Here is a 23,691-nt window from a genome sequence, read left to right as displayed (position 1 = left end):
GGTTCATGCATCTCATGCATCTTCTATACCAATAGGTTCTATCCCATCAATGAGCAATAGGATTCTCATCATGAGCTTCAAACTCATGGTTCTCTGTGATTTCAACAGACGCGTTCCACGTAAGGAAGTCGGGAACCAATCAACAAATCATTGGTGAAAGACAGAGTTTTCACCCTCCTCAAAGTCTAGCTATGGTTTGGTCTTCTAAGAACACAACATCTCGATCGGATTACCTTCTTGTTAATCGGATCATGAGAGTTTGTAACCAAACTTTTCATCTCCATAGTGGAAAAAATGCAAGGGCTTTGTCATCAAGCTTGGATCTTAAAATATGCACAAATGCCCCGCGACCCAAAAATACCCTCAAGTATCCATAATCAACATCTCTAGACCCTCACGGATAATCACTATTCGGAGGCTTTGTCGGTGAAGTTGATCACAATATGGACATTGCTTTCTAAATTTTCTAGGTAGCTTAGAGTGAGATAGCATGCATCTTATCCTCTCTACAATGGTGCGGTTCATTTCTCTCTCGCTATTCCATTCTGTCTGCTGTGTCTGGGAACTAAACAATTTAATCCAAGCTGAATACTCTTCAAATGGCCCAATGTACCACCCCCATTATCGAGCGAATACACTTCAACAACTTCCCAGTCTCTCTTTCCACCATCTTTGTGGAATTTTTCTTCATCCTTGGCTTTGACTATAGGCCCATATCTTTAGACGCATCATCAATGAATGTCAAGAAGTACGAAGCTGTGGGACTTCACTCATAGGACCACATAAGTGCACTATCGGGCCTTTTGTCAACAAAACGGGAATCTTTGGAAAGACAGTGTTGCTTTCCTACCAAACAATGAGTACATGTATTTAAATGTACCTTTAATGTCCGGCATGGCCTTTTGCTTAGCAAGAACTTCCATCCCTTTTATGCCCCATGTGACACTGCATTAGGATTAGGATGTCTTCTTCTTCTTCGCAAGATTAAAACGCTTTACACAAACTAGCGTGTTTTGTAAAGAGAGCAAGTTTTCCATATCAATGGAAAGTTTCCATACCCCGTTTACCAAACGAGTTTACAAAGCCATCATCATCAAATTTCCGGTACGAAATTAGGCTTAGCCATGTCGGGGACATGTCTTACATCCCGAGTGTCAAGGTGTAGCCGACATTGGTTTCTACATGAACATCTCCAATGCCTATAATCTTGAGACTCCATTTTACCCATCCTTACTTCACCATATTCAACTTTGTAGGTAGTGAATCATGATAGGATGCTCCCCCCATCTATCACCCAGGTATATGAGGTACTAAGACAAAGACACACCACAATCGACCTGATTCCCACCAGTCGCCGACTAGTGCGGTAGTATCTCCAACTAGTAAAGTGCACCATGTCTTCATGTACATTATTCTTCTCACGGTGTTCTGCGACTCATATCAGGAAGTGACCTTTGGTGGCACAATAGTAACATTGCCTCTTTAGGAGTTCTAGCTTCACCCCTAGATTTTACGCCATCACCTCTAGGCCGCCGACCTCTCCCCGTTTCTCCGTGAAAAGGACATGAGAAGAGCCCGCTTCTTGCACTCCTTCTAGTCTCCTCATTCAACAAAGGCGTGGTAGCCATCTCCATGGTAACAATTCCATCCTTGGTCGCTCCATGTAGAGAAACCGCTAATGTCTCCCAAGTAGAGAGCCTAATAGAAACAAAGCCTCAACTTGTCTCCCAAATTGATCTTCATCAAATGCATCGATTGATGATAACTTCATTAAGAAATTGAAGAACCTTTTGGATCGTGGTTCGCAAACTTCTTAACGACTAGCACTTTGTTTCCATCCCGACTTCCTCTCATAAAGGTCTTCGAAGTTTCTTCCATAGGCAAAGTCAGTAGTCTTCTTAGGCCACATGGTGAAAGACACCCCCGCTGTCTATCCATTGTCGAATGTAATAGCTTTTCGTCAAGCTTTTTCCATTCAAACCTCATGGTCTTTTTCGGTTTTACTCCCTCATTCTCAATGGAAGTGCCAAAATAGCAAGTCTTCCATCTTGGCTTTCCGGATGGTGTAGTTCTTCCTATTGGACTCATATACGAAAGTGTTCACGGAATGGTCCATCTCTACAAGTTATTTAACCTCAAATCTTTTACTGAAAACTCAAACACCTTCCGACAAAGATTCGGATAACACCCTAGGCTAAAAAGCTCGATACCACTTGTTGGGGATTACACCAATACCTGTCCCCAAAATAACTTGTATGAACACAATTCAACTTGGGACAAAATCTAAATATCAACTACAACCTATTAACATTTCTTAAACAACTATTAACAAGATAATAATGTAAAAAAAGAAAAGCAAACCACAACACAAAGATTTACCGTGGTTCGCCAATGATGCCTACTTCCACAAGAGCCAGTTCTTAATAAAGTGGGAAGGAAGATTACAATCTCCCTGATCCACCTTACTAGATCACTCTTTATCTCTTTCTGTGGTTGTATCTCGTCAAAGGTTATCTCTCTTTTGTTTTAAATACTGATTCCAACCACTTGTTTGGTTCACAAGGCAAAACCTTGATTTTGGTTTTATCTCCAAAACCAAATGGTCAGAAGCAAAGACGAAAATAGCTTACCGAGTCTGAAGAGATCCTGATCAATGTTAGCCTCTATGTTACTGGAGTCCGAAGTGCGATTTGCTCACGGATGTCTGTTTGCGTCCAGCTCCAGTTTCTCTCCTCATGTGAGGGATAACTCCAACAGTTGGGACACAGTACTCCAAAACTAAAACTCATCAGGAACAGCGGAGCCAGTCCTTTTACAACTCGTGTTGGTTGTTCTTAACTTGCTAACACCATCTACATTCCTACATATATAGTTGCCTACCCGAACACTTGTATATGGGAATCAAGAATTACGTAAAATCCAACCACAATGTTCTCGCCATTACTAACTTCAGGACTAACTGCGTTATGGGATTATCTGAAACGGTGTGATGCCAGACAAGTCCCATGGCAGGGTGTGATATCTCTAACATTCTAACACAGCACTCTCTGCTCGGTGAGAAAATGTTATAGTAAACACTGGACATTTTCCTCATCTTCCAGACAATTAAAACAATTGCTATAACATCAGATTCACACCTAGGAACCTTTTACCATTTCTCAAAATCAAGAAGGCTCATTTTCGGGGACTAGTTTTGCACACACAAGCACATTGTTCTTAACTACTCTGTGAAGTATGATTTGAAGATTAATTGGTTTTGCAATCATGCTATCATATATGTTGTGATTGATTCCAAGAATCATGATTCCTAGAAAATCAAGGGTAACAGAACACGGAAGTAACATGATGAGAAGATTGTCTAAGGAATTAAACAGATCATAGATGAAGCATTCCTATAATTGTGACCCAAAAAGCACAGGACATTCAATATATATTTGACAGACATGTACAAGAAATTATTTTTGTATTCAACTTAAAAAATGAAAAAAAGACTCATAATTGCTAGATACAAGTGATACAACAAGAGAAACAAGTCTTTCCACAAAAAGAGGGTCTTCTCAAACTCAGCACGTATACTGTGGTAATAAACCCTAACTTGTAAGCTCTGTGAAGCTTTTACTTCCCAAGCAAACGACGGCCACGTTGATTTGCACCCTTCACTCGGAAATTGAGCTCCTCCACATCATCATCAAGATGATCAAGAGCTTTGTTTTGCCTGTAGTTCAACAGAAAATGGGAAGTGAGACTATGGAACTTAGTAACATGCAGAGTACAGGTCCAAATAGAAAGCACAATATGGTCTGGTTGCTGGTAATAAAATTTGTAAAAGTACCCAGGACAAAAGGAAGGAAGAGTTATACATGCAACTAGAACAATTTAAAACATTAACGATAAACATTGGCTTATAGAATTCAACAGACACACCACAGAAGTGAACCGTCAAAACATATAAAATGTCAGAGCCTCTAACTTAGTCCCACAATCTAGTTTTTATGAAAAATATGGACAATAAAATGATCACAACAAGGGTCCAAGCATTTACAAGGGTGTCTACTGTCTCTAGTCTCTACAATCTTCAAGCTGAAGGCTGCCACTTCTAAATGACCAACTTTATATCGTTTTTCTTTTTAGCTTTGACCAACTTTACATCGGTTGGTACTTGTTTCTCTAAAAGAGCAATCAAACAAGCAACAAAATACAAAGACAAACAATGAGATCTACACAATTGATCTTAGCTGTGCACTATAGGATCGAGGACACACCTTTCAATCTCAGAACCCATATCAACAGCCATAACCTTCAGTTCACCCAATATGTCACTTAAATCATTCAGTCCATCGTCTTGCTTTGTCTTTTCCACCTTTTTAATATACACAAAGATCAAAGTTGAAAGAGATCAGTTTAAAAGAAACAATATGAATTTAGCTGTGAGTTTTACTTTCAAGGCCAAGATGTACCTCAACTTTCTGTAGTGCAGTTGTGGGTTCAGATGCCGGTTTTCGAGGGTTCGATCTTCCCTTAGGAACTGATGCCAGTCCCAACTTCTCCCTTTGCTCCAAGTGATTTCCCCTTCTTTTAAATGAATCATCTGCAACCCAACACAGGTATTCAGGTAAGCAAAGAGAAACTTTTCCAGCTAGTAAAGTCCAAAGATTGAATGTGATCTGATAATTACCTCTCGTAATTACTGGCCCTTTAATTGCTTTAGTCTTCTTAGGCTTCCATGTTTTAGAAAACATACCACCAAGACTTCCCAATAGCTTCTCACCCTGAAACACGCAGCTAAGTTATCAATAACTGAAAGCGCAACTAAGAATCCAAAAAAAAAAAAAAAAAATTTGGATCTCTATACAGTGTAGTAGTGTGGGATAAGTACTCCAGCATATCGAGCATGCGAAGGCAAAGGTCAAGCTGAGACATTAATGGCAAACACTCAATCACCACCAAAAGGTCAAATGACCCTATTCCCAAAGCCAGTGGATATACTTAATGCTCCACACGCATAGTTCACAATCTTTACTGAAAACTCATTACTTGCAGATCTTATAATAGCTAAACAGCAATACATTGTTAAATACTGTCACCAAAAATGATGTTTTGGTTCCAGTTATATCAAATTTAACTTTCTTAGACAATTTAACAGTAAGTTCTTAAGAAAAAAGATATCAGCAGATGTTTAGCAAGCAGATATTCTCGCTTCAACCCCTCACCCCCACCCCAAAACACACAAATTCACAACGCTATTTATATTCACCAGTCACAAGGCAAAATACAACAGCAAATGGGACAAATAGCCATACCCGACTGAGATCCTGATCAATGTTAGCAGCAGCCTCGTGAGTCCTTGTGATTTGCTCACCCTGCTGATGCAAGGTGATCAAAGTCTTAGTAGCATCATCTCGAATATCCTCAGCAATCTTCAGGCAACTATCGACACTTTTTGTTGTCTCCTCAGCCTTGTACGTGGCATAGCCCTCCAGTTCCTGCACGCTCTGGTTCTCCAATCCTCCAGAATCACGGAAGTCATTCTTGTATTTGTTTCTCGAAGCATAACTAACTGTAGAAGCTCCACTTCCCTCGTCATCACTAAAAGCATTGCTGTTAAGATTCGGCAGTACAGGTTCCGAAGAAGTACGTCTTGCAGGAGTAAAGGTTTTCTTAGCATCAGAGTCCGAGTCGGAATCAAATGGATTAGAATTGGACGAACCAAGAAATCCAGGTTCAACTGAGTTTTGTTTCACAACCTTGGTATTGGGTGATTTCCTAAATCCAAACATCTCTCTAACTCCTCAAAAATTGCTTGAACTAATCAATAGGGAGTTGATGATAACGAATCCCAAAATAAACAACTGGTATACAAAATTGAAACGTTAATATCAAAAACAAAAAGTAAAGTTTCAATAAAATGTTCCAATAATAATCCTTCCAAAATGAACAAAGATACAAAACCAATACCAAATTACAACAACAATCAACATAAAAACAAGGTAAGACCCATCTATCTATATACAAACATTGTAAAAAAGATTGTTACCTGAGATTATTTCTATGGAGAAAAGAAGATTGGAAGAAACAAAAGAACGAGAGGAGGTCTTTGTTTTTTTTGTTGTTGGCAGACTTTTTTTTTATTTTGAGAAAACGAGACGCGCAAAAATGTTTTCCAAGTCTACGGTTGAAAAATCAAACAGACAAGCCTGCCTTCTAGGCACTTGTTCAAAGTTGGATCGGGTTTTACGACCCGAACCGAGTTAATACTTGTTGGGCTTGGGTGATAATGTTTTCGATACCCAGTTTACCCACTACACGCGTCTGGAACTTGATTGTTTATCTCGATCCACTTTAGATGGTAGTGATGAAAGTGGTTTTATAGATGCAACCGGTTTTGTTGTTTGGAAATAGTTGAAGTTGAACTTTTCCAACAATTATTGCCTTGATGTAGATGGGCAAGTTGGTGTGGGTCATCAGAATTCATTAACATTCGTGGGGGCCTATTACTGGTAGGAAACACTTACAATGAAATCTGAGTTGGTGAACTAAACTATAAAGTCCATCGTTATGACTCTATCAACTACTGCGTGTCTTTATGCCGCTAATGGCTAAAGTGAAGAAGTTTTCTTTAGTTACGTCATGGTCAAACAAGGGCATCTGCCCCTAGTTAGTAAATTCGGGGATGGAAATTATTCGGAACAAAAACAGGAATCCATTGAGTTTTAATTTTAAAATATTCGGAAAAATATAGTCATATATTCGCTATAAAACATTCGTCCATATGTTGGTTCGTGTATAATTCGATTTTCTTTGATAAAAATTCATGAAAAATTTGTAAATATAAACCACTTTTATTTCACAAAATATAGGTCAAAATTATACACAATTATATTAAGTGTTCTAAGTAGTATTTTAATATAGATATTCATTTTGAACCACACATCACATACTAAACAAATTTTTTTTTTTTTTCAAGAATTTTTGTTTTTTTTTAACTTTAAAATTTTTGGACCAAATTAAAATTCGCGAATTACACGCAAACTTACTAACAAAAGCTCCTGCCTCGTCACATCTCGGCTATTTGCATTTTGCATTGCAATTGCAATGTGGGCTTGGGTTCATTTTACTGGCAAGGTTTATATGAACTCCCAAAGTCCCCCCAAGGCCCCAAGTATGATAAACGGAAAATGTGCTAGTCACTCTACTAATTGACGTGGTAAAGTTTTGCGAGAAAGAATGCCAACTACAACTGGTTTCCTAACTAGCAACTCTCGATTTGTATCAATAGTAACAAATTAAGACATGGAATTCAAAACAAATCAATAGTAACAAATTAAGACATGGAATCGGTTTTTTGGGATAGAATTTTACACTATTAAAAACGAACCAAAAACGTACCAAATGATGACACCATAATTGAAAGAGTCATCAAAACCCCAAATCAAGTAGGCGGGAGTTGCGGATCGGTTTGTTATTCCAATGTCACACTATTAATAAGAACTTTCACTTTTACATCTTTTGTATCTGTGTCTTCCACACTCCCCCATATATCTACTCCTCTTTGTAGGTGCTCATTTCTTTTAATCCTTAGATAATTTTTTTTGGTACTGTGACAGTGATGGTTTATGTAGTTTTTTATTATGTTGATTGTGATCATGATGGTTAATATAGTTTTTTACTATGTAAACTGAACATTTTTTGGTAGTTTGCACTTGATTTCCGATCACCTTTTAGTCTAATTCAGTTATAGTGTCATGATGCACTCATATATTCAATTGCCTAGGTTTACTGTTTGGAGAAGTTTGATTGACTATTATAACCTGATCATTGGACAAAAATCATCATAGTTGTACCATCATAATTTGTAGGCACTGTGCTCCAGTTGAGTGATTGATACAATGTTTTAAATTGCTTCTCACAAAATTTACAGATCAGTAGATATTGAAGTAATCGAAGAAAATACAAAATGTATGTTTAAGTTCCATTTTGTGTTTGGTGAAATTCCACACTTGATAAAGGGTCTAGTGATTTTCAAATTTAGTGGAGGTTAAGCTATGCAGTATATAAGTGGTTAGTCGTTTAGGGGATATTTGATTTCTTGTATACGTCCCTGCTTATAGTCATCAACCATAATCAAATTGTAAGACATCATAGTATTGAATGTGAAACTTGCAATCTTTCCGTCTCTTTGTTATCTTCTTATCTATCCATTTTCTGTCAGGAAATCACAATGGGAAAGAACTATCCTAACGTGAGCGAGGATTACAAGAAGGCACTCGAGAAAGCCAAGAGAAAGCTAAGAGCACTGATCGCCGAGAAGAATTGTGCGCCACTAATGCTCAGATTGGCGTAAGTATTTGTTCACCATCTACATTGTCTTCTAACAATTTGATTTTCAAGCATGGATTAGAGGAGTGGATTTTTTAAATGGAAATAGAATATTTAATGATTGATCTTTGGTACACGGTGATGCAGATGGCACTCTGCTGGAACCTATGATGTGAAGACAAAAACTGGAGGACCATTTGGGACGATGAGGCACAAGGCTGAGCAATCTCATGAGGCTAACAATGGCCTCGATAAGGCTGTTATCTTGTTGGAACCTATCAAGGAGCAGTTTCCCATCTTGTCTTATGGTGACTTTTATCAGGTCATTATTAGTAGGGAGAAAGTGCTCGTTTGTTCATTTTGTGTTTTGTTCTTAATTTGTCAATTAATGTAACTTTTAATACGTTCAGTTGGCCGGAGTTGTTGCTGTTGAAAGCACTGGAGGTCCGGATATACCTTTCCACCCTGGGAGGCAGGTTAGTGGGATTAGACTTAAATGTTGGTTCTTTTGCGTTGAATTGTTTGGGAGTTTTGTTCTCTGATTGCCAATCATCATTATAGAGAAACTTATGGATACACATGGGATGAGGAAATTCCTTGGTTTGTTGATACGAGCCTGATGAAAAACAATCTAGAAACTGAGTAGTTGTAGATCATGTGTTGTACATATAAACTTCAAACAGTGTTGGAAGGATTCTGTGTTGGAAAGTTGAATGGAAATATCAGATAAAATGGATCTATTTGTTTTTTCCCATCTCCCACTAATTATGTCACCATTTTAACCAAAACTTGTTCTTTTGTCTCAGGATATGCCCGAACCTCCCCTAGAAGGACGACTACCTGATGCCACCAAGGGTTAGTAACCTTTTCTTTTGCTGGATAAGTGAATTAGTGTATAGTAAAGTACGGTTATAAAGGGAGGGTAATTGATAATACCACCATGAATGCTGATTCAAGCAAATCTCTATAGTAAGTGTGACAGGGCACCTCCCATTATCTAACCATGGTGGTAAACCTGTACATTCTAAAGTTTCATTAAGCTCCGATGTAGCATCATGCTTAGTCACCCTATCAGCAGTGAGATTGGCTTCCCTCCATATGTGTGAGATATGGCATGCATGTACATTCCTCGTGCATTTGTCCCACCTGCCCTGCAGCTGCCATGATCTGGACTGTGATAGCTGAAGCAGAATCTGATTCTCGCAAAAGATTCAGCCAGCCTCTAGGAAAATACCTCCACGATTGCTACACGTTTGTACCAGTAGTTAGTAGCTATACTAATTCCTTTACCTGCAACCAACAAAAAGTCTCCAGTGTGATTTATATAGGCAATACCAAACCCAGAAGAACCTGGATTGCCTCTAGCAGCCCCTTCTTTGTTGATCTTGACTTGGTTTTCAGATGGTGGAAGCCACACACATCGATTGTAACTTGATGCAGGTCCCAGCTTAGGTTGCAGTACCCAGATGCTAAATACATATCTATCTAATGAACTACTGCAACCAGAGCTAGCTGCAGTTCTGAGTTACAATCTAGTGGAATTCATTGTTACTCATACATAATCTATGTGCAGAATGTTATGTTCTGGAGAATTACTCCTTAATTCCCAAATGCTGGGCGTGTGTAGGAATTCACCTCAAGGCATTGTGTCCTTCCCTGAGTGTCAATTATTTTCCAATAAACTTGATTAGGATTTTGAGTTGGGGGACTTCTTATCTTCAATACTTCAGGCATTAGGTTGTGTTCTGGGTCCCAAGTACCCAAGAAAAATATGCAACCAGTTGATCTTGCACATTATATACCCTATGTTTTGTTTCCGGGCTTGTTAAATGCATAATGTTTATCTGGATGTTGAGAAGATAAATTGTTGACCTGGACTGCTTCCTCATATCTTCTGCTACATTTACAGGTGCAGACCATCTTAGAACTGTGTTTGGTACCACCATGGGTCTTGGTGATAAGGAAATTGTTGCTCTCTCTGGCGCTCACACTCTTGTATGTGGAGAACAGAAGCCCTCTTTTACTAAATTAACAATTTTTGTTTGTTATAGCAACATATATATAGTTGTAACAGTATATAATGATGTACTTGTGTATCTCGGCAGGGAAAGTGTCACAAGGAGCGTTCTGGCTTTGAGGGACCTTGGACTGCAAACCCCCTCGTTTTTGATAACTCCTACTTCAAGTAAGTTCTTTCTTCTTTCTCCATATTGATTCTGTGTGTAATTTTTGTTGCTGGTAATGCAGTAATATATAGGTTATTTCAATGCGAAGTGGTATTGGCATCACAGTGAAGAGTGCAAATGATTTTTTTTTTTGACAGGGAGCTTTTGAGTGGAGAAAAAGAAGGCCTTCTCCAACTTCCTTCAGATAAAGCTCTTCTTCAGGATTCTGCCTTCCGTCCCCTAGTTGAGAAATATGCTAAGGTGCATATTTAATTTCATTGAATTTACTCTGGTTTTGCGGAATAGTTTGATCAACATTTTAACGCAGTTTTTTTTCTTCTAGGATGAGGATGTTTTCTTTGCAGATTATGTTGAAGCTCATCTGAAACTATCTGAATTGGGGTGAGCACTAGTTACTTTACTTCTAAGAGAGTTGTTATAGTTACTCTTTCCAGTCCTCATATTTTTCATGGTTAATACCGTGATTCTGTTTGTTTCTTAGAAAAAAAAAAAAAAAAAGTCTTGTTGTCACTGTGATTTGCTTTAAAAATGTTAGCTGACTTGTTGTCTGCATAATGACAGATTTGCGGAGGCTTAATGGAGACAGTAGACCTATGGAGAATTGGAGAGAGCTGTCAGTCTTTTTACATCTCTGTTATTTATTCTTTTAGGAAGTGAATGTGAATGTGAATTTGTTCTGTGAGTGGAGTTGGGATTAAATTCTATGACTTTTTCTTTGGGGAAAACTATTATAGACCATGCTTCATCACCACTCGCTCCTCAGTTAACTAATTAATGGTGCAATGCGGCTATAATCAGTTTTTTCAGCTTATATCTGCTTTGGTGCAATTTTGGGTACACCAATTCTGCTTCCCCTACCAAAAACCATCAGAGAAAAGCATAAGCTCCACATTTCTGTATTGGGTGTCTGCCTGATGTATGAGATCTATGAATTATACAAACGCTTGATCTCAGTTCACAACTTGACTTCCTAGAGTTGGTTAATGGAGGCTTCTATTGTCAAGTTCTTTTTTGTGCATAAAAAAAGTTACCCAAACTTCAGTTTGGCGTAGCCTAAAAAAGTGTTTTGAAGCCGTAAATACCGAACACGATACATCCTAATCCACACTTTCAATTGTATAAACCAAGGAGAAGCTTCTTATTCTTTAGCAGCTAAGAATTAGTAGGTTAACTTCGCTTTTCTATTAGTTTTGAAAAAGGTGCTGCAAATCTTTCCATAAGAGGTTACGAAGTCGTAGAAAAGAATGAGTGGAAGTAGAAAAGATTTGCAACAAGTGAAAGAGATGGAAAGAGAGATGAGGAACTGGCTTGATTTGCCTCAAGATCTTATGCTTCTCATCTTTCAAAACTTAAGGTGCTTAGCATTCTTAAAACTGTGCCATTGGTCTGTTCTTCTTGGCGAAAGCTCGTCAAAGTGCCTCAAGTCTTTCGTTATGTGGATTTGTGATATCACTGGGCTTGGGGAAAACTTGTTTGCCAAGCTAGTTATCACAAGTTTAGATATAAAACAAATTACTAGATAACTGCTAAGCAGTGGGGGCGTGGAGGAGGGTGGAGAAGAGAGAGGGAGAGATGGGTTTGTGGGTGGGGAGAGAGAGAGAGTTAGGGTTAGGGTTTGGTTGAGAGGGAGAGAGAGAGGGAGAGGAAGAGGAATAGGTGAAGACAAACAGACAGAAACCAACCAACTTGGTTTTTGTCCACATACCCCCCCCCCCCCTTCTGCCAAGATCGTTCGCTCCGCTCACTCGATTATTTTAGATTTTGGCATGTTCATTTTTTATTTTTTATTTTTTTCCAATAAGCCTGATTCATATATTATAACTTAAAGCCACATTGGAACATAGTTAATCTCCAGCATACAATTTGGCAGATCTTTCATAGGTAGCTAATGGATAGCCCACCTAGCCAACTGATGAGCATCCTCATTTTCAGTCCTACTTAACCAACTAAAAGAAGCTGACTCAAGATTACTTGACAATTTTTTTACAGCAAAATGTAGGGCAAACAACTTCCACTTGCATTCACCCCCATTGAGAGTCTTAATAATCTCTGCACAATCTCCTTGTATCACAAAAGTGTATCTCCCCAGATAGCAAGCCAGTAAGACAGCCACTTTAGTTGTCATCATTTCAGCTTCCTCTGGTTCAGTAGCTTTGAACCTCCTGACAGCTGCCCCTGCCCCCACTAGCTCTCCTACATCATTCCAAGCCATGCATCCAGCACTTGCCCATCCAGTGTCCCTGTAGAATGTAGCATCATATCTAATCAAAATACTATCGTTGGGAATGATTGGAAATATATCATTTAAGTTATTTGCTATAGGCAGATTATCATTAGGGTAAGGGAGATCTTCTCTGAAAGCCATGTAGCAGCTTGCTGTTATATTAAAGCATTTCCTTAGTAGCTTTGCCCTGCTGGGCATCTTGTTCTCGAACTTTGCTTAATTTCTCACTTCCCAGATGCAATGAAGCATCACACAGCAGAAAATCCCAGTCTGACTAATAGGTTCTTCTTTACTGAAACACCAAAGTAGAAATTGGTCTAGCCAAGTTCTGACGGTGTCAGCCCTACCAATTTGCACTCTAATCCCAAGATCTTAGGCAAACCAAGCATTTCTAGTCTACTCACATCCAAAGAAGAGATGTGCATCTGTTTCCATAGTGCTCAGGCAAAAAGGACATGCAAAGTCTCCATGCATGTTCCTTTCTAAGAGTAAATCCCCCATGGGCAAGGGATCTTCTATATAATTTCCAGAGAAATAATTGGATGTAAGCTGGGAGTCTTGACTTCCATATTCTAGAGATGGTTTTTGAGTTGAAACTTGAAGACTGCCCTTCCCAATTCCTTGATCTGTTTGAGGTAGCTGTAGGCAATCTTCACAGTAAAAACCCTTTTACCATCCCCTGCCCATTTCATCTTATCTTTTTTAGCACCAACTGGTCTGACCACCACCTCTTGGATTCTCTCACTGATGAGAGGTTGGAAAAGCATATTAAGGTTTGCAGTATCCCATCTATTCTCATTAGACATAAAGAGATCAACCACATGAAGAGATTCAAGTTCTAGGTGATCAACTCCCAGCTCTTCAAGAGTGATGGGTCTACCATCTTTACAAAGCCAGGGGTCCTGAAGTATTGAAGTGGTTAATCCATCCCCAATATTCCAAATAAGGCCCCCACTTATCATATTAAACACTTTGTGGACTCCTTTCCAGAAATAGGATGCTTTCTCAGGTGGATTGAGCACATCCCCAATCCATTTTTTGCCATATATACTTATGAACACTTTTGTCCACATGGACTCAAGGTCAGTAGTAGCTTTCCAAGGTAATTTTGCTAGCATAGCAATGTTCATATTTTTGGCTTTTCGAAACCCTAAACCTCCCATTTGTTTAGGTTTGCACAGGTGCTCCCACCCAATAGTGTGGACACTATTAGAATTATAAGATCCATTCCAGAAGAAATCTCTACAGGCCTTATCTATCTTTTCACATGTGGAGACAGGGAGAAGATAGGTGAACATGCAGGCATATAAGGGGGTAGCCTAAGCCACAGATTGTATAAGGGTTGCTCTTCCAGCCTGGGAGAGCACCTTAGCTTTCCATCTCTTAATCTTATCATGTACTTTATCAACCAGATAGTCAAAATCCCCAGTTTTCTTTCTAGACAACATGATAGGGACTCCAAGGTATTTATCCTTAGAATAGAAAAAACTTCATTCTCCATAATCTTTTCTGCTTAAACTTAACTCTAAATCTGGCATTTATACTAAAGAAAATGCTAGATTTGTCATAGTTAATCAACTGTCCAGAGGCATCACAATACTCCTATAAGATAGCCTTAAGATGACTGCTATCTTGGAGAGTAGCTCTAGAGAAAATGATCAAGTCATCTGCATACAGAAGGTGAGTGATAGCAGGAGAGTTCCTCTTGATTTTTATACCTTGAATCTCTCCTCTATGCTCAGCTTGTGCAAGCATCCTTGACAAAGCCTTTGAGACCAAAATAAACAGGTAGGGAGATAGGGGGTCTCCCTGCCTAAGCCCTCTTTCAGGGATGATCTTTTCAAGAGGTGAGTCATTCAGAAGAACCTTAAAAGAAACAATAGCAAGGCATTGCAAAATCAGATTCCTCCAAAGTTCACTAAAACCCAGTTTTTCAAAAATGTCATCAAGGAAGGACCACTCCACCCTATCAAAGGCTTTTGCCATATCCATTTTTAAACCCATCCATTTTTTTATTTTATTTTTTTCATATTTTTCATGTTATGAAAAGCCTCACAAGCCAAACCAATGTTATCCCCTATGCTCCTCCCCTTAATAAAGGCTCATTGGATGGGTGACACAATCTTATTTATTTGACATTTAAGCCTATTAGTCAGGATCTTAGAGATGATTTTGTAGCTAAAATTGCATAGGCTAATAGGCCTAAATTTGGACATGTGGTCTGGATTAGACACTTTAGGGATTAAAGCTATATAAGTTTCATTGAAACTAGGATTCAGCTTCCCAGTATAGAAAAATTTCTGAACAAAGGCAGTAATACAGTCCCCTATAGTATCCCAACAGTCATCAGGCCCATGAGCCTTGAGCTTCCCAAACTTCCTCACCACTTGCCATATATCATCATAAGATGGAATAGCAGTGAGCAGGACATTTTCTCTATCAGAAATAACATGATGAAACAAGTCCAAAATATTGTTGTTGACATCAGGGCAATCAGAAGAAAAAATATCATAAAAATAATCATTAATAGCCTTACCTACATCAGCTCTACCAAAGTGCCAGAGATCATCATTATCTTTGATCCTTTCAATCCTATTTTTTCTCCTCCTATATATGGTAGATAGATGAAAAAATCTAGTATCCCCCTTTCTTTTATCCAATGATTTGTTGATTTTTGTTTCCAATAGGATTCTTATTTCATATACCACTCTAGGAAGTCTTATTATGATTAGCATTAGTAAAAGGCCTAGATACGACAATTTTCAGTTTTCTTTGGGTTTTTCTGATATTTTGAAAGATGTTCCCAAAAACATTTTTTTTTTCATAAGGAGAGACTCTCCTTAGTAGCATGCAATCTATTTAACTCATTTATATCAGGCATATCATGCATAGCAGACTTCCATGCATCATCAATACAAGGTTTACATGTTATGTCAACCAACCACATATTAAAGAACCTAAAAGGTTTAGGGCACCTTTCCTCAGGTTTATTAAGAGAAATATGCAAAGCTAAATAATCCGAAGATACATTGGCTATAGTCCTAACATATGCATGTGGGAAGCAAGTCACCCATTGAGAGGTAGCCATAGCACGGTCAAGTCTCTCCAGAGCATGTGCCCCTGAAGCTCTAGTATTGTTCCAAGCTAAGTGAATTTAGGACCCTTAAATCCTAAGTCCACCAGCCCAAGATCATTGATTAGGCTATTGAAATCCAACATGTACTTTGTCAGGGTGCTACGACCACCCATGATAAGCACCCAAAACTGTAATATGAAATCCCATTGAGACATATAAATTTGGTTAATTATGTGTTTAATAATCATGAAATAAGTATATTTTCGTACTTTTGCAGGTATTCGCAATAAACATGAAAATATTGATTAAACCTGTGTTAAAGCACGAGGAACGATGTATATAGGAATTCTTCCAAATCAGCCATGTGAAGCCCAACAAATCCGCACAGAAGCATCAAACTTTCGAAGCTCCTACCTCTTGAACCAGGACTCCGAATGCGATAAGTAAAGGCTGCTTAGACGATCAGTGTGATGAACTCTACGCATAGGAGGGAAGTTGTAAAATTGTCAAAAGACCGGACTACCACTGGACTGCACATGGACCCACTATGCGGGCCCATAAGATTTGATGAGTCATCATACAAGTCAAGACAAAGGTGCAAATAATTGGTGCAAAAGTGACACCTTGCATATAGTTAATAAAGTTAGATGAGATTAGGTGTTAATAGTGAAAAAAAAAGATAGGTGTCACTTTGTTGTGGATTGTGTGGGTAAGAAGGAAGTAAATGTGGTTTGGTGTTTCACGTGGGAGGAAATGAGATTTCTTTCAAATGGAGAAGAAAACAAAACTAGGGGGGATGCACTCCATTTACTCCCTTGACTTCTTTTCTTTTATCATGCATTATTTTTTAGTTCCTTAGGTGTTGTTTTTTAGTTTTTAGTAGTTTTAGTTTTAGTTGGGAGTTTGGAAAAAAAAAAACTTGTAATAGTTTTAATAGATGAAACTTTGTGTTCTTCTTGTTCTAAATAAATCTAAACTTCTTAATGCAAGTGAGTTCATATATATAGTTTCATCTTCTTTTAGTTCTCTCTCTCTCTCATTTTACATTTATATTCTGCACTTTTCATCTTTTATCCCAAAGATCATGAGCTAAACCTTTCCTTTGTGGGGGGTTAATGATACTCGTATGAGGGATAACCTTTGTGATGTGATTTTAGTAAGTTGTTTAGGAAGAACAACTAGACCTACATCCTATCCCAAAATGGTAGTTGGTGTAGAGTCTAGTTATGAATCAAAGTGATGAGCTTAGAGATAAGTCATTGTTTTGGTTCTACATGCTAGCAATATGATCTTAGAGATGAGTCATAGTGTTAGGGATCAAGTTAATCTTTATTAAGACTTGTCTATGAGTTCTAGGAAGATTAAGATGCAAGAACTTAAAATCACACAATAGAGGTTATCTTCACATGAGAAAAATTAACTATCCATTTTTGTCTTAGTCAATTTTTATCTTTGTTTTAGTTGCATGTTTACGTAACTTAAAGTTTTCATTTTGTGCATTAAAAGAAACCAAGTAGTTGTTAGTATTAATACAATCATAGCTAAACTTACTCACTAGTTTCCTAAAAGAGCAAAACCAAGTTGTAAGTGGTCCTAGAATTTAGGTTGGTTCGAATCCCTACTCAAAACTATATACACACGAAGATCGTGAGTAAGGACTTATCTTTGAATTCGCATTTTGTCAAATAAGAGATTCAAATCTCTAAAATACGCAAAAGGTGAACATCAACCCACTTTCTCATTTAAGCATGAAATGACATTGAAATCTCTAAAAATGCACCAAGGACCAGGTACCAAGAGAGCAATATCCCTTAACTCAACCCAAACCCTTCCTCGGTGGCATGGAACAGGGTCCCCATAGACAAAAGAGAAGAAGAAAGAACTTATATTTAAATAGTTTGAGATCTTACCTGTTACTTGGTTTTTTGTTGCCCCAAGTATTTCCAATTCCACATCCTCTTTCCACATGATTGCTAGACCACCACTCAAACCCTCAGCAGGTACCAAAAAACATCCTTCTAACTTTAACAACTTACTAACAGCTACTATACGCCTACTATCCACCTTAGTTTCAAACAAGCACACTATATCTACTCCCAACACCCCCATCTAATCATTTATATGTTGAACCGCCGTGGTGGAACCAATACCCCGGCAATTCCAAGCGTAGATCGTCATTGAGGTGAAGGTGACTGTATAGGCCGGGAGAGTCACCGCGAACCCTCTTGAAGCATTTGTAGAGTTGGAGCCTTTTTGAGATGTGTTGATGGAGCCACTGGAGATAGACATGTCCATAGACCTTCCATCTGATCATACATAGTGTTCCTAGATACAATTCTCGCTATCTTCTTGATCCAGAGCCTTCCCTTTTCCTTGGAAGTTCATTCCCTTAGCTTGGGAGTTTCTCATAGCAGAAGCATCCATAGCCAAAAGGGGATCGGAGGTTGTGAAACACTTTTGTCCGAGTCATATTCCTCTCTCTTGCTGATATGGGATCATCCTCCTCTCTTGATTACCATGTGTTTCACCAGATTCACTTAAGATGGATATAATATGGGCATTTCGTGGAATGAGGTCCTTCCCTTTGCCTTTCTTTCTCATTTCCTTAGCCACAATCTTTGCTTTCTTCGATCTATTGACTGCATTTCTCAACCCTCTACCTAACATTTCCTCTTGTTTCTTAGATCGATCAGCCATATTGTGGCACAAATGAGAGATCTTGTGTTTGTTGTTGATATCTGGACTTGAGAGACAGAAGCTTTGATCTTGTGGATATGGTTTGCTGAAAAGGGTAGGTCTGCCTTTATTTCTCCGATCCTAGCAATTCTAGGGTTTTGGACTGCTAGTTGCTTAAAAGTTTTTCCATCTTTTCGAACCAATCTTGTATATTAGAAAAGCGTGAATTGGTCAACACAGGTTGCGGATACATTCCCTATACCTAGATATTCATCTTCTACAGTGGGTGAGTTGAAGTTAAGTTGGATTTCCAAAGGTTCTCTGCAGATAGGGTGAGGTGTCTGTGTGTGGTGATCTATGCTTGGGGATTCCAGCTGCCTCTAGATGTGGTTTTGTGGGCTGGGATTGATAGGTAAGTCCATATCCTTTCTTCCCATTACCTGAGATCCATTGGGCTTGTTATGGGCTTGTGTCAAAGCAAGTTGATTATTTTCGGAACAAGATCCAGAGCTCGATACCAACCCTATACTCTCCACCGATGAATTGGGCCCAACTTCTCTATTCTCCGACTCAACAGGCCCACATAGACACGTTCTTGAATCCACCTCCATAGACGTCTCTGTATTTGTTACCGTTGTAGTTCCAAATTGGGCTCATCGTCCGTCCTCCCCGGTAGAATTTTCAACGACTCTATTATTCCTATTCTCCGGTGGGTCCTCAATGCCCTACTGCTCTGCCATCTCTCTGACCTTCCACGTGTCACCGATGATCTCCCATGACTAGAAAACCCTTCCCGTTCTGAAGCCGGGATTTCGTCAAACCACAGTTGCTTTGGTGGGCCAGATATGATAACTACATGTTTCTCCTTGCATGAAATCCCATTGAAATTTTTTTTGGCCTTCATTATATCATACTTGTGAAGTTTGGTTTGATCTCTTTACCTGAGCCCCCACATTTTATCAAGTCATATCTAAACTGTGCTCTGATTTGACAAGCAGACGGTCATGTCCTATAAACCTACAAAAGTAACAGAAGATATCTAATTTTTCATACTTGAAATTGACATGGAAAGAAGTACTCGTTACAAGCATGATTGTTAGATCCTTAGTAAGCCTTTCCTTGATATCCAGCAAGACTCTTACCCTTACTACCGGTTTACTGAACTCAAGTGGACAAGAGACATCCTCCTCCAAGACCTGATCTGACCCAGTTCTGCTCCAATAATTTTGATGTTTTCTTTATTAATGCGCTCTTTTGGAAAACCACATATTTGAACCAAAAATTGTCCATATCAAAATTATAGTTTTCTATATGCTGATTCCGAACACATTTCATGATAGATAGAATTTGGCCATGTACCAACCAAGGCCCATTACTGGTTACATGCGGTAATTCCTCCTCTTTTTCAAAGGTGATCTGCATGCTCTTTGGAAAGGAGCTCCATAGCCATTTGCCCTCTAGTTTGCCATATCCGGTGAAGGTCTTCCCCCATATCAGCTAGGAGTATTGGGGAGCCTCCATACATTTTCCCCACCACCATCAGTTTGTCATCAACCTATTCTTCAGATCAGCATTAGCACTGAGACATTCAATCACAACTTATTTTTTTGATGTGAGGAGGTTCTTCATTGTAGGAGTTCTAAAGCGTCTGTTGTTGAGTTAGAGGTTTCCCCTAGAAGCAGAGGATGCTGTTTTTGACTCATAGTAAACAGAGAGCCAAGAAACCATAGTAGAGGAAAATAGAAGAGATTCACAAGATAAAATTTATGCCTAAGAGAAGATTCCTGAGAATATGGAAAAATAGAGGCGGGGGGTATTGCTATGCTCAAAGGGGGCAGGGAAGACAAGAGCTGCTTTCGCCCGTAGGAGAGGCCATTCTCAAGTCTTTTTGCATCTGATTTTAACTTGTTTGATTAACTTGTTTTAGCTAGTTTTAACTTTTTCCATCTGGAGAGGCCATTCTCAAGACTTTTGGCATGTTTGATTACATATTTTAAGTTGGTCATACAGATACTATGTCATAACAGATAAGGAGTGCATGTAATTGTGTTGGTACAACTAATTATGTTGTTCCTAACCCAATTTTTTAAATCGGATTTCAATTTTGCTAATTTAATTGGTGTGTGTTGATCATTGATCATTGCTAATTCAATTTTGTAGATCATTGTTTAAATCAATTATTGTACAATTATAGTCGATTAATGATTTGTATTATAAGAAAAGTGTTTGGTGTTTATGTATAAGAAAAGTGTAATTGGTGTTTATGTAATCAATTTTTATTGATTAATCGGGCTAATCATTGGTTAATCAGAAATTTTCTTGGTTTGGAACTTCTCAATTATTTAAGTCCAAACGACATCCACATGTCGCCCAATAGAGGCCCCAAACGACTTAGTAGTACCGCTTACATCTACACACAAACGCTATGATCAGACCGTTCCATGGAAAAACTTGAGAGCCAACTTTCAAATGATATGGGAAGACCGCTTTGGTGTGCACTAAAATGACTTGACAATGTCGTTTGAGTGTACACTCAAACGATATTGAGGGACCGTTTGAGTGTACTCTCAAATGACATACTCAGACTGTTCTATGGAAAAACACAAGAGCCAACTCTCAAACGACAGTAAGGGAACACTTGAGTATACACTACAATGACTTGGTGGTATCGTTTGAGTGTACACTCAAACAACCCGTAGGTTTCAACATGGCGAGACCGGTTGAATTGGTTGTTGGGCCTGGGCTTAATACGAAACATTTTTTATGGCAAATTTGTAATTTTTTTTTTTTTGGGGGGTTGCCCAATACAATTTGATGAGTGCCTAATTAAACTACCATTTAGTATGAGAGAAGGTGGAAAAAGGAAGATTGTGTTATTTTATTGCCCTCCCTTACTACAAGAGTTGGGTCCGATTATTCTGGCTGGCTACCAGAAGGCAATTCAATTATGACTAGTGGCCTAAAGTGTGGAAACTAAAAGCTTTGAAAGACAGTATTAGAGTAGTGCTGTGGACCAGCCAAGTGGTAACAATAAAAAAGGTAAATGTCAATTTAGTTGCTGGAGCAGAAGTCTGATTCATAGACCAAAGCTTACCGATGTGAGACTTTCTTCCATAGACGAAAGACCAGAGGCACTTGGAAAGCGGACTTGCAATGGCGATTACTCCCACTAGAGCCAATAGGTTTTCTCCTTCAAATTGGATGGCTGGCCAACTAGTGATTAGCTGCATTGGAAGCGGACTGACTTACCCAGATAAGTGGCGGTCTCTCCCATTGCCTATATGTTTGCGTCTTTATTGTTGACGAAAAGAAGAATGCTTGAGATCGCATATCTATTCTTTGTTGTCGATCTAATATATTGCGGTCGAGATATGATATATTGCGGTCGAGATATGTGTTCTAACAAAGTCTTTAGAATTTAAGTAGGAAACAAATCCTATTTATGATCCAAATAACTGAATTATTAGGAAACAGTGCAACAAATAACCGAATTATTAGGAATTTATAATTCTTCACATGTCACATATCTTACTTGAACGGACCACAAAATTTAGTTTGAAATGCATGTATATTGCTTTTACTTTAGTAATTGAATGAAACTAACGCCTCAAAGGAATAGTGACCCCGGATAATTTCTAGTATCTATACATAATCCAAATAAACTAAACACAATTATTCTGTCGTAATATATAATTTATAAAGACTAATTTGAAGTGGGGTGGGGGTGGGGGTGCGGGTGGGAGGGGGGTGGGGGGTCGTAATATATAATTTATAAAGACTAATTTGAAGGGGGGTGGGGGTGGGGGTGTGGGGAGAGGGATTCTGCGAATAGTGGGAATAGTCGGGACGGTGGGAATGGTTGGGATGGTTGGAAGTGTAAGATCGGTTGGAAACTTTGGCGTAGTTGGCAAGGACGAGTCTGAAGGACGGGGAATAGAAGGATCAGACATTTTGGTTCCTGAAAGGGGCGTCAATGATGCCCCAGCTGGCGTCAGTGAACCTCCTGGCAACGTAGGAAATCGAGATGAACCGCTGACATTGATGCTTGAACAGGACAAAGTAACTACAAAAACTATGATGATCCAATTGCGAGGTGCCATGGCTTGATTAGAATTCAATGCTAAGAAATATAAAATGAAATCTAAGGCAGAAATAGGATTATGTTTACTGAGGATGAAGACATAGTAGTATAGTACTATAGTACTCTTGGATACTTATAGACTTGTGATTGAAGACATGTGACATATGCGAGTGGCATCAATATTCAGAGCTGACTGATATTAAAATGTTTTTTGGCACAAAACAAGAAAGCATTGAATTTTCTCATGCATTGAATGGGCCTAGTATGTGACTACGTGGTTAGTGTAGATATGACAGTTTATTCGTCTCCAGTGTGATTTTTTTTCCCAATAATGTACTAGCGCCGTGTGATTTTAGTAGGGCTCTCAACTTTGTCTCTCGTAGTTTTAGCTTTTTGTGGTCGACGGCCCGTCCTTTCATTTGTATGGACTCTGGAGCATGTTGCAGAACGGTCAATTGAGTTGTCGATGAGCCTGTATTAATCTTTGGAAGTGAATTTGAGAACACTACAGTAACCAATAGAAAACAACACTACAGTCTACAGCAGTACATAATCTTCCAGAAAAATATACATAAAGCTGAATTATGAAAAGCAGCATAGTACAAAATATCGTGATATATCGCAATATCTATTGAGATTTTAAAAAAAGATATGATAATATTCAGGATATGGTTTTGATATTTTACAGTGCAAAAATTACAAATATCCTCGATATATCTTTAAATATCGTGATATTTGAGCGATATATTGATATTTTTCAAAATATCACTATATATATGCTATCTTTTGCCTTTCTTTCTCATTTTTTACTTTTCTTCAAGATGAAACAATGACTGCTGCTTCAAACAGATTGGTGATTCCAAATCGACAATTTTAGAGAAAGAAAACAAATCCCCAAATTCCAAACACTCTTGATCAAGAATAATGAAATACAAGTCTAAATCCCAACAGCTGTGATTCAAGCTCAAATGTCCTTCCCGATGTGCCTTTTCTATGTATCATGAATCAATCCAAATTTTTTAGTATGCATCCACCAGAAGACTTTCTCCATATTCTTGTTGAATGAAATACAAAATCTGTCAACAAAAAGATATGGGATTGTGCATATTAACCAAGCAGAAGTCAAGAACCA

The 23,691-nt window shown here is 38.5% G+C and overlaps 2 protein-coding genes across 6 annotated transcripts; one reads left to right on the top strand and one right to left on the bottom strand.

Annotated features, from left to right (window-relative positions):
• Window positions 1-3,398: 3,398 nt before the first annotated feature.
• LOC147479826 (SNAP25 homologous protein SNAP33-like) lies at window positions 3,399-6,174 on the bottom strand. The gene is made up of 6 exons (XM_086576646.1): window positions 6,035-6,174; window positions 5,301-5,849; window positions 4,676-4,769; window positions 4,458-4,588; window positions 4,263-4,360; window positions 3,399-3,715 (listed from the first exon to the last, which is right to left on the bottom strand). The coding sequence occupies exons 2-6, from the start codon at window positions 5,775-5,777 to the stop codon at window positions 3,616-3,618; spliced, it is 900 nt and encodes a 299-aa protein (XP_086432772.1). The 5' UTR covers window positions 5,778-5,849; window positions 6,035-6,174; the 3' UTR covers window positions 3,399-3,615.
• A 1,169-nt stretch (window positions 6,175-7,343) lies between these two features.
• On the top strand, window positions 7,344-11,253 carry LOC147479825 (L-ascorbate peroxidase, cytosolic-like). Of its 5 annotated transcripts, none has more exons than XM_086578568.1 (10): window positions 7,344-7,454; window positions 8,210-8,337; window positions 8,464-8,638; window positions 8,727-8,792; window positions 9,123-9,171; window positions 10,226-10,311; window positions 10,422-10,501; window positions 10,640-10,742; window positions 10,825-10,883; window positions 11,064-11,253. In XM_086578568.1, the coding sequence occupies exons 2-10, from the start codon at window positions 8,219-8,221 to the stop codon at window positions 11,077-11,079; spliced, it is 753 nt and encodes a 250-aa protein (XP_086434694.1). In that variant the 5' UTR covers window positions 7,344-7,454; window positions 8,210-8,218; the 3' UTR covers window positions 11,080-11,253. The 5 variants fall into 5 exon arrangements, with proteins under 5 accessions (XP_086434694.1, XP_086434689.1, XP_086434690.1 ...); XM_086578563.1 differs by having other exon boundaries at window positions 7,392-7,551; XM_086578564.1 differs by having other exon boundaries at window positions 7,392-7,555.
• The last annotated feature ends 12,438 nt before the right edge of the window (window positions 11,254-23,691 follow it).

Source organism: Coptis chinensis, chromosome 8, assembly GCF_015680905.1.
Source record: "Coptis chinensis isolate HL-2020 chromosome 8, ASM1568090v1, whole genome shotgun sequence".
In the NCBI taxonomy this organism is placed as follows: Eukaryota; Viridiplantae; Streptophyta; class Magnoliopsida; order Ranunculales; family Ranunculaceae; genus Coptis; species Coptis chinensis.
This window is presented reverse-complemented; position numbering and strand designations above follow the sequence as displayed.